Consider the following 11,049-nt stretch of genomic DNA (forward strand, 5'->3'; position numbering starts at 1 on the left):
TGTGCTTATAATTGCACTGTGTTCTGAGGGAGCGGAGAGGCCGGAAGTGCGGGGCGTGTCCCTCTGCAAGTGCTTCCGCCCCCGCCGCGGCCCCGCCTTGGGGGCGGCCAGCGGTGGCTTCCGGGTCGGCGGCGCCGCTGTTACCGGCACCAGGAGCGAGACCGAGCGCCGTCGCCATGAACCGCTTCTTCGGCAAAGCGAAGCCGAAGGCGCCGCCGCCCAGCCTCACCGACTGCATCGGAACGGTGAGTACCCTCCCTGGGACACCTGACCCACGGCCTGTGCGCTGCTCGGCCCGGCCAGCGTCTCGGGAGGGACAGGTCAGTGGCCGGATGGCCGCGGGGGTGGCCCGGCCAACCCGGGCTTTCGGGCGAGGCCGTCCGACCCCGGCGTATCCAGCGGCCCGGGGCCGAGGCTCTCCCGAAGGGCCTGCGGGCCGTGCCCCAGCTCGTACGGATGCGGGCTCGGGCTGAGCTGCTGCCCGGCCGTGCGCCGGCCCCGACACGGAAGTGTCGGTGTCCGCACCCACCCGAGGCACGGGGCGCGAGTGGGCGTGCGATGGTTTGGAGGTACCGCCGGTGAGTGAGTATGTGTGTGTGTCAGTGCAGAGCTGTGCGGCTGTGCCTCGTCGGGGTGTTTGGTACATGGTTGTGTGTGTGTGCGTATATATATATATATATTTATAGACATATATACATATATATGTATACTTGAGTGTATATCGATATATGCCTATACTCTGGTGCGGCATGTTTGTATGTAACCTGGATAAAAGAAGGTTCAGGGGAGACCTTATTGCTCTCTACAACTATCTGAAAGGAGGTTGTAGCAAGGTGGGTGTTGGTCTCATCTCCCAAGTAGCAAGTGATGGAAGAAGAGGAAATGGCCTCAAGTTGTGCCAGAGGAAGTTTAGATTGGATATTGGGAAAAAAATTCTTCACAGAAAGAGTTGTCAGGCATTGGAACAGGCTGTGGGAAGGCAGGGACCGGGGAAACGAAGCCACTCCCTCTGTCCAATACAGAAGGTGGGAAGGCAAATCCCACCTTCTGATGAATATTGTTCCGTCTACTACAGAGGAGCTTGCTGTGGGGTTGATGGCAAAGTTGTGTACAGATGGGCAGTTGAGCAAGGCCAGACCAACACATGATAGAAACGTTACAGCTGTTGTAAGGTTGGCTTGCCTGAAAAGAAGGTTAAGGAGAAGCTTTAACAAAGTTAATCTTGCCATTTCATAGCATTTTTTTGACTTTTAGGTTTGTGAAGAAAACTGTGGTATGTTTTTACAGCTCCTATACTAAACTGATTTTAAAAGGTGAAGAAAGAACACAGAGGTCTTAGTTTTTTGTCTCAGTGGTCAATAAAGTCAGGTGAAATGTCAGTAGTGGTTGTGGTGTTAACTAAGGCTAACTAAGCATTGTTACTAGAACCTGACTCCAAAAGGCTTCTGTGGAGAATCACTATGTTCCTCCCAGAAGATCTATTTTGATACACAGTGAAGAGACTCTCTAAGTTAAATACATAATGCTTGTCAGTGCTACCTACACAAACCTGAGCACATCAGTCTATTATGTATGCCAGTGGCTGGGACAGGGAAATAAGTGGTCATATGTCAGTCTGGTATTTTACTGGTGAAGAACTGTATTGCTTTTTAGCAGTATTAAGCCCAAGCATAGCTCCACCAATGTTTGGTTAGAATGGTAAATAAAACATGTGCTTGAATATCAGGATTAGCTTTCCCTTTATTACCAGTAAATGCTGTGGGAAGGCTAGAACTCCAAAATCCATTTGGAATACTGTTATTAAATTTGCTATTTTGGTAATATAAGCTGCAGACCAGAAAACCTTCTTTCCCTTACAACAGCCAACTCTATATTAGTCTGTTAGATTTTTCTGGCCAGATTTTGCCAGTTCCAAGTTGATGTTGATTTTATGATGTTGAGGTAAATCAACACAAAATTTAGATATGGCAGCAAGCTGTCTTTACAAGGGGATTGATTAAAGCCAGTGTATTTTTGAGGTACATAAAAGGGTAATTGAAACAGCTGCTTTGATTTGCAACACCAGGAATTCAGGATTGTTTCCCAGAAAAGGTGGTCATCAATGCCACCCACCAGGAGCTACATGCAGTTTTAATCCTCCTCTTGTTGTTTGTAATGCCATTGCCTGAAAATTTGGCTAAAGAGACAACAGGTTAACTGAAAAGCAGTTTCAGGTTTATTTTGTGTATGTGATGACTTTTGACTTTGGCAACCTATGATGAGTTACAGGGTGGTTTTTAAGATATGAAATCCAGAGCCTGTGTTGGTCAGCTGTTGAGAGGTGAAGGGCTGGCTCCAAGCATGGCTCTTTGGCATGAGGAAGTTTATAAACTGCTGTTATCATTACTGAGCTCTATGTTAGCTTTTGCCCTGTTTTGACATCTTTCAGTTTCTGTGGATGGAACTAAAATTAAAGAGCGTTCTGTATACTGTTAGTAAGCATGAGGAGACAAGTTAGAAGTTTATGAATTAACTTTTCATGCCAATTTACATGAAGTAATGATACAATTTGGGAAAGACTTGGTGTGTTTTCAGTTAATTTTCACAGTAGTGAAGTCTCTAATATAGGTCCTGCTAAAGGACTAGAGATATAATGAAATTGTTTTCTTAAATTGCATGTCAATTATTACTGAAGAGAGTTGCATGAGATACTAAAAAACTTGCATTGCTTCTTTACCTTCAACAGTTTGGAGACTCAAGGAGCACCACTTCAGTGTGGTTTTCAATCTTAGACACATTTTGTTGCACCTTTTGAAAGAGTGAAATAGCTTTGTAAAATCTTTTACCATGTTACTTCACTGGTAATTAGCTATTAAATGTCAGTAAGGAATTATTGTATTTGGCAAGCAATGATTAATGTTCATAGTTACCATTTGTTAAAGACGTAGATGGCTCTTAGGCAGTAATTATGCCTATGTTTTTGATGTTTTTGCCTCTGTATGCAACAGTAGTATGACTGAACCCAATACACAGCACACAATATGCTTTTTTTCTGTGGTAAGAGAACAAGCATCAACTTAAGATATCTTAACAATTCAAGATTTTTGCATCTAAGGAGCTGGTTCTGTGGGATGACTAATGTGACGTGTTTGCCAAAGCCCAGGAAACACTTCTCTGTAGTTTTCTTCAATGTCTGGTTACTATGGAGTTTGCTGGCTGGCTATGCGATGCCCTCTTGTTTCCCCACAGGGATGTTCCCACTCTCTCGTGCAGTTTCTGCTCACTGTAGCTGTGCTTGCCTCAACATTGCACTAAGTGGCAGATTTTTTTTTATCCTTGCTGGCTGAGCACAGTCAGATGACTCAGAGCTGTCATGAGACCGGTAGGAGGAAGGATGCATCAGGAACTGTGGCATTAGTATTGTTTTTACTTTTTCTTTTTGGAAAAAACACTCTGAAATTATGTTCTTTTCGGAGTAGTAAGTAGGAAACATAGGGACAAAAGGCTTATAGTTGTGACAGGATTAACATTGTCTTATATGTGATGTTCTTTTTTTTTTTTTTATCAAATGAAAGTACCATTTTGCTTAATAGGGATTTGGGATACAACCATCATTTTCTTTTGTTTAGATTGGGGTCCTTCTGTAGCAATGAAACATATCTCAGCATGCCTTATTTGTGAATAATAGAAAGCAGATCTTCAAGTCCTAGTACACAGTATCATTTTGTTTTTGATAAATTAGATCTCTTCTCCCCTTTTCTGTCCATTCTTGTTTTTTAAAAGCTGAGGTCCTGTGTAATGTGTCTGTGAAATTTTTATATACTTAATCGATATAGGAGGTTCTGTCTCTGTTTCCTGCTAGTACTACCTAAAGGAATAATTATTTATTATAAATAAAGCAAATAACTAGTTTTCCCTGTGAAGGAGGCTGACCTTAAAGGTGCATTAGCTGATGAAGATCTTGAGGAGGTGCTACACTTTGAACCTACAAGAGTTTTAAAATCAGAGTTTTAAAATCTTTTTCTTGCTATTAGTGAAATATTTGTCATAAAAGAAAGCTTAATGTATTTTTTTCAATGCCAGCTGTGCCCTGGCACTTTGATGTCTTGTGTGGAGTGTTCATATTGCATGTTCTGCTCAGGATGCCTCCGGCAAATGCATGTTGCTGTCATAGAGCAGAGATTTAAAAGGATCATTGACACACCACAATGAAATTCCACAGAATTACACATGTTTAGCCACACTATTAGCAAGTCAGAATTGTAAATTTGCACTGATCAGTCTTATGCTATAATTGGAATGTCATTATATTCTAATCCCTAGAGAGGCTTCTTGGAATGAGAAGTCAATAAGCTTTATTTTGGCGTTTCCAAAGAAACGCTGTGACAGTCAGTTGCTGTTAAGGAGGCTTTTTTAAAATTTATGAATTTGTGTATGCTGTTAGAATGATCTATACTCATGCTTGGTTAAGCAATTATCATCTTTAGCCATTTTATGCAGAAGCGTTGAAGTATTTCTGTAATGACAGCTCTGTGATACGCTCCAGACCAGAGCTGTTAGGGTGATTGCTGGAGGTCTCTTACTGAGCTGTGCAGCTACTATTGGGATTTGGAGCAAAAGTGTAGTAAGAATTCGGAGTAGCTGCCAGGTGGAACTGCTGTGTCCTGACTCCCTTTATGGGAAGTGATGAGAAAAGTGTCCCTCTGACAAAGAAGTTAGGCACCTTTGAAAAAATATTTGTCTGGGATTCTGAAATGCAACCAGTAATCCAGGCATCATTCTGAAAGATTAATGTTCTCTGTCCACCAAAAATAAATCTCTGTCCTTGCTGAATGCATCCCTGTCCCTTTTGCACTTTCCCCCTTATCTGCCAGCATGGTACATTTATGTTTCTTTTTTCTTTTTTTTTTTTTTTTAATTCCAGTTTACTCCTTGACACTGTATGTTATCAGAAATTCCTGAACCGAGACCATGGCTTGAGTTGGGGTGCAAGGGAGCATCTCAAATTGATGAGAACAAATTATAGTGGCAGAGCTTCCTGCAACCTCAGCATGTTTCTTGTGCTCCTTGTAGAAGGTGTTTCACTTGATTCTGTTTTTGGATTGTCTGCAAACTTTAAACTGTTCATAAAACTGCTGAGTGAAGAAACAGTTAGAAGCATAATAAAACTCAGACTGTTCTTTTTATTGTCCAGTACCTGAATAAAACCTTAATTTATGTTTTTCTGTTTGTTTTTCCCATTATGTATTAAAGGTGGATAGCAGAGCTGAGTCGATTGACAAGAAAATCGCGAGGCTTGATGCAGAACTAGTGAAATATAAGGATCAAATGAAGAAGATGAGAGAGGGGCCTGCAAAGGTAATAATCTTCTGTGGGATTTAAGCATGAGAGGATGTGACTCATGCTTCTTGTGATGTAGTGAGGTCATTCAGTCAGTTCATAGGATTCTTAGAATTGCATCTTACCCTACTGGTGGGATATAAGATCCTGGAGCATTATTTTCATTCTGAAGCATCTCTTAGATATGCATATTTGAACAGTGGTTTAATTGGTTTTTATTTATTCCATAGTGTAATATAGTTGCTCAGTCAGAAGTAATTTGCTTCCATTCTTCCTTCTGTTACTTGAATTGATTCTTCTAGAAAGGCTATTTTGTGCATCAGCCAAAATAAAAAGATCTGCACTATGCAGAAATTAAATAGGAAAACCTATTTTTGACAGGGGATTAACATATAGTATAAAATGTACCTAATAATAAACATACCTTGTATAAACACTATTGTTAAAATACCTTCTGCGATATTATTTGATGCTGACCACTAAAATGTGTTGATGAAAGACGTTTCTGATTAAGTAAGTTTGACTTTCTAGTTGTCTTGTTAAAAAAAAATCAAAAGCCAGAAACTTTGAAAGTATTTTCTATTGGAAGCTTTACATACAAGCCTATTTGATTAATTATTAATGCAAAACAGATGCTGAATGTGAATATTGTTAAAGTCTTTGCACTAGTAACTGAGGAATCCTTTGGAAAACTTGTATGTTTGAACAGTATAATAATTAGCAAAATATTTTTCCTAATGTAATGATATTGTGCTTTTCAGAATGCAGTAAAACAGAAAGCATTGAGAGTGTTAAAGCAGAAGCGAATGTAAGTTCAAACCTTTGTCAGTTTGGGATTAACGAAAGCCTGTTTTCTTTAAGGGGGGTGCCATACTTCTCTTTCCAGTACTCTTGTGTTCTTTACAGAAAAATGCTGAACAAGCTAGCCAGCATTTCAGAAGCATCTCCTTACAGATTTTGCATCAGCATATTTGTGTTTTATTTGTATTTGAATATTATATAGATTTGGACGGGGACAAGCTGACCTAAATCTGCTCTTTATTAAAGCTATGCTTGCCTCCTAAATTTTCTGAGGGAGTGCCCTATTTTATATTATTAATTGATTACTATAAATTGTGTACTTGATGACCTTGGTCTGGCTTACTGGAAATTTACCCTTTTGTAAATGTAGTGCAGGTAACTGTGTTTATGCAAAACAAAACAAAAAACCCGAATGGACAGGATAGATGATCCTGTGATCTGGTCTAGTTTAGTACGTGGTCTTGAAAAGTGTCCGGCAACAAATACAAAGGGAAGAATGTCGGAACATGGCAGGTGTTCAGGGACGCTTCACTAAGTATCTTATAATCCCTGAACTGTATATCTCTTAGGTGCTATCAGAGCCAAAGCTCGTATCATCTTGTATTTCATATCCCTCAGATGAACTGTACCTCTGCAGACTTGCTTAATTGCTTGTTAAGTATTTGTGAACTCTTACCATCCGAAATATCCTATGGTAAGGAAAGCGGTAGTTTAGTTAGATGTTGTGAGAAGGGCTGCTTGGGTTTGGTTTGTATTTGTTTGGTTTTGTTTTGGCTATGCTGCCTGCTAATCTTACTTGATAGTTGTTCTCCTATTTACAATCACTGGGCCCCTCATAACAGGCCATCATCATATCCCTCAGTTATCTCTTTTCCATCTTGTTAAACAGTAATATATTTAACCATTCCTTGTCTGGGAGCTGTTTTGTATTTGGATCCTCCTTGTCTTGCAGACCTCCTGTTTGAAGAGGGATTTGTTTGTGTTTATGCTTTTGTTTTTATGTTTAACTTGATATATTTTACGTTTTTGATTGGATACAAGCTTAGCTTTGAGAATCACAGAATGTTAGGGATTGGAAGGGACCTCGAAAGATCATCTAGTCCAATCCCCCTGCCGGAGCAGGAACACCTAGATGAGGTTACACAGGAAGGCATCCAGGCAGGTCTTGAATGCCTCCAGAGTAGGAGAATCCACAGCCTCCCTGGGCAGCCTCTTCCAGCGTTCTGGAGAAGGAGGATTTATTGATTTTTAAATTCTCCCTTTTATTTTTGGTTAGCCTTAATGATTTCCTTTCGCTACCCTATCATTGCCCTCCTTCATGCCCTGCAGAGATACAGTGCAGAGCCACTGTGGTTTGGATAACCTACATCTCTTCCATTCTGCTTACAGCATTAGTGAGCAATGGCATCATCTCTAGCTTGTAGTGATTAGAACTTTTGCTATATCCTCACCTGCTGTGTAAGCCTGTACAAATATGGTATCGCCATCAGTTAAAGCAGCAGATTAGTTCAGGAGTAGCTTTGTCAACTTGAAATACACAGAAATGCATAATGGCCACATTTTTAGGAAGCTGGTTTTTCTGCTGTGATTGTTTGCAATAGATTAAAAAATGTGTTCCTGTGTCTAGACTACTATTGCTGATTTTAATTTTTTTTTTAATTAGGCATTTCTGTGGCAATAAATAGTGTGGTGTTTTAAAGCCATTATTTGCATTGTTTTTAACAGGTATGAGCAACAGAGGGATAATCTGTCACAGCAGTCTTTTAATATGGAACAAGCTAATTACACTATTCAGGCACTGAAGGATACAAAGACAACGGTACCAGTATATTAATCTCACATTTGTTTAACTTGTGTATGCTACAACAGATACAAGCATGTTGTTTGACTCTATTCTAGGTTGATGCAATGAAACTGGGGGTGAAAGAAATGAAGAAAGCTTACAAGCAAGTCAAAATTGATCAAATTGAGGTGAGCTTCTATAGCTTAAATTGTTAAAGAACAGAAAAAAATGTACTGAAACAGTAATGAGTAGACTATGTAACTTAAAGGTAAACAGACTGCTTTAGTTCACATGAGATTGCCTCCCTTTTTTATGAAACAACCATCCTAACTCCTTCCTGATTTCTCTGGTACTGCACAATCAGTTGGTGGCCTTCTTGCACTGATTTTTGTTTCCTTGCTGGGCTAATCTGTAATCTCTCCCTCTCCTCAGCACTTCAGCCTAAATGTTGGTGAATACTTCCTGCTACGCCTTTTTTGTCCTTTTTCTGCCCCCTGCCATGTTAGCAACATGCAGATTAGTCCTGTGCTACCCCAGTACAAGGTAGTGCCTGATTTAAAACAAAACAAACAAAAAAACTCAACTAAACCGAAACAACAAGTCAAAACCCCCACCAAAAAAATCCCCAAACAATTAAATTTTAAAAGGTCTGCAAGGCTTGGCCTTGTGTTCAGCAAATGCAAGTGAGGGGGAGGAGGGGGGGAGGGTGTATGAAAAAAACTCACCAAAACACAGCAACAACAACCAAAAATCGAAACACAAACCAACCAACCGAAAACCCTGTAACATCTCTAAATATAATTTAAAGTATGCTGCACTTAAACTTTTATTGAATGCCAGTGCTGAATTCCTCTAAGTTCTCTTTCCCATGCTGTTTTTATATATGGCCTGCATTGTAAACCTTCAATCAAGTATTGTCTCCTTACTTGTACTCAAGTACAGTGCCAGTGGGGTTGCTTAAGTATCTTCTAAATTTTGCTGTGGCACAACTCAGCCCGGTGCTAATTCTCCAGATAGTAGATTTAATTTCTCTAGATTTCATACTCTTCTGCATTATCGATATAATGCTGAACTGTGGGTAATTTATTAGAGGTTTTCAATTTGCACTGAAGGATAGTTAAAAAAACCAAGAGAGTTCTGCAGAGATATTGTTTCAAGGTTCCTCTCTACTGTATACTTTGATTATCATTCTAATAGTAGTTAAGGCCACATTATAGTACTGATTGCATGTGTCTTGACTTGTATTAATGCTGCTTCAAAAATGATTTATGCATTAAAAAAATGGAGTGCCTTGTATGTTGGAATTATTAAACTGAATTTGATTAAGCTCTGATAAATTTAACTAAAACTACTAAATATAGACCAGTTGAAATTGTTTCTTGCTCCAGGACATACAAGATCAGTTAGAGGATATGATGGAAGAAGCCAATGAAGTCCAGGAAGCACTGAGTCGTAGCTATGGAACACCAGAGATCGATGAAGATGACTTGGAAGCAGGTTAGGAAGATGGAGGGTGATTTTTGCCTTGCTGGATGTAAAAATCACCATACAGTGATTTTCAATTTCCTTAGTCAAATACTTTAAGTGTGTTTGGGGAAAAAAAAAAAATCACTTTTTTAAACATAAAAGCTGCATTTCCTTTAAGAGCGGTAACAAGAGCATGAGACAAACATGAGAGATACACTAATGGAACGTTACAATGAAGAAAAGAAGTTGCCTTGTGTTTTGTGTCCGTATTCCTGACTAATGAACAAGTAATGCTAAATGAGTATGAATGCAAGCTCTCAGTGTTTCCTCTTTCTCTGTTTTCTCCTGTTTTCCTGTTTCTCTGTAAGAGCAGCTTTTCTTTTGCAAAAGGAATTTCTTGCATAATTTTTCAACCAACATAATTCAATTTCAGAACTGGATGCGCTGGGTGATGAGCTTTTAGCTGATGAAGACAATTCCTACTTAGATGAGGCTGCATCTGCTCCAGCAATCCCAGAGGTCACTCCTACTGACACAAAAAACAAAGTGAGTCCTTTCCTCTTTGAAGGGAAAATATATGGAGAGGGTTTTTTTTTGTTTTGGGTTAATCACATCTATAGTGATTGCTTGATATTTGGAATCCTTAATATTTTAAACAAAAAAATGTGCCTAATGTTTTATGTATTTTGGATGCTATATATGAGAGAATACAATGTACCTAATGCTCTTTATAACAAAGAGCTAAAATGGCATTTTGTAACTCCTGTCTAACACTGTCAGACTGTGGGTAGAATGTGAATGTAACATTGCAGCTCCTAGTATAGTTATTCTTAAAAACGTGAAGTCTTCTATTTGTTTGCTTTTGGGGCTTTAATAGAGCTTCAGAATGAGGAAGAACACTAATGCTCTTATTTTGATTCCAGCTGTCACACAGTGACAGTTACAGATGTATCACTTCATAGAAATTGTCAGGAAACTTACGTGAAATGTTCTGGTTAGTGGAGAGTTGTTAACCTGTTACTTCTTTTTCTTACAGGATGGCGTACTGGTGGATGAATTTGGATTGCCAAAGATCCCCGCTACATAAATGTTTCAAAAGCACAATGGATATACTGAACTACACTTTACAAATCTAATTAAGATTTTTTCTTTTTTTTTTTTTTTTATTTAATCCTGGAGAACTTGTCCTTCCAGTGTAACCTTAATATCACTACATCCTAGAATGCAATATGAACGGCGGTGTTCTTTCTTTGAAGAAAGTTGTTCTGCTACTGACTTTTCTATTAATGGGAAATTTGGCACAATTCCCTTCAGTGGAAGCAGTCAGTCTAATGGGTTTTCATTTCTGAGTCTTATGGACAAAGTGATTGGTGAAGAGTAGTGGTGGCTGTGGATAGCTGAGCTTTATTCTGACTTTGTTATTATGTTTCTCTTTCTCAAAACTAAGATTGTATGTTGCTGCTTGCTCTCTGTAAAATAGCTCCCTTATTACTATGCTTATTTGATAAAAGAATTGAAAGTGATTTTTAAACTACTGCAGTCTTGAGACTTTTATGCCATCACACTTGTAACAGTCTTGGCAGCTGTAACAATAGGGTTATTGTTGACTTTATGTATTCTTGGGAGACATAAAATCATGTAGATTAGCCCATCCGTTTGTGTGGATTTTCTGGTAATTA

The 11,049-nt window shown here is 39.2% G+C and overlaps 1 protein-coding gene across 1 annotated transcript; it reads left to right on the forward strand.

The window, feature by feature from the left end:
• Nucleotides 1-82: 82 nt before the first annotated feature.
• Nucleotides 83-11,016, forward strand: CHMP5 (charged multivesicular body protein 5). Its single transcript, XM_065832077.2, has 8 exons — nucleotides 83-245; nucleotides 5,233-5,337; nucleotides 6,081-6,127; nucleotides 7,846-7,939; nucleotides 8,020-8,091; nucleotides 9,292-9,400; nucleotides 9,804-9,916; nucleotides 10,407-11,016. The coding sequence occupies exons 1-8, from the start codon at nucleotides 177-179 to the stop codon at nucleotides 10,455-10,457; spliced, it is 660 nt and encodes a 219-aa protein (XP_065688149.1). The 5' UTR covers nucleotides 83-176; the 3' UTR covers nucleotides 10,458-11,016.
• Nucleotides 11,017-11,049: the final 33 nt, after the last annotated feature.

The sequence above is a fragment of the Patagioenas fasciata genome, chromosome 2 (assembly GCF_037038585.1).
Source record: "Patagioenas fasciata isolate bPatFas1 chromosome 2, bPatFas1.hap1, whole genome shotgun sequence".
Lineage (NCBI taxonomy): Eukaryota > Metazoa > Chordata > Aves > Columbiformes > Columbidae > Patagioenas > Patagioenas fasciata.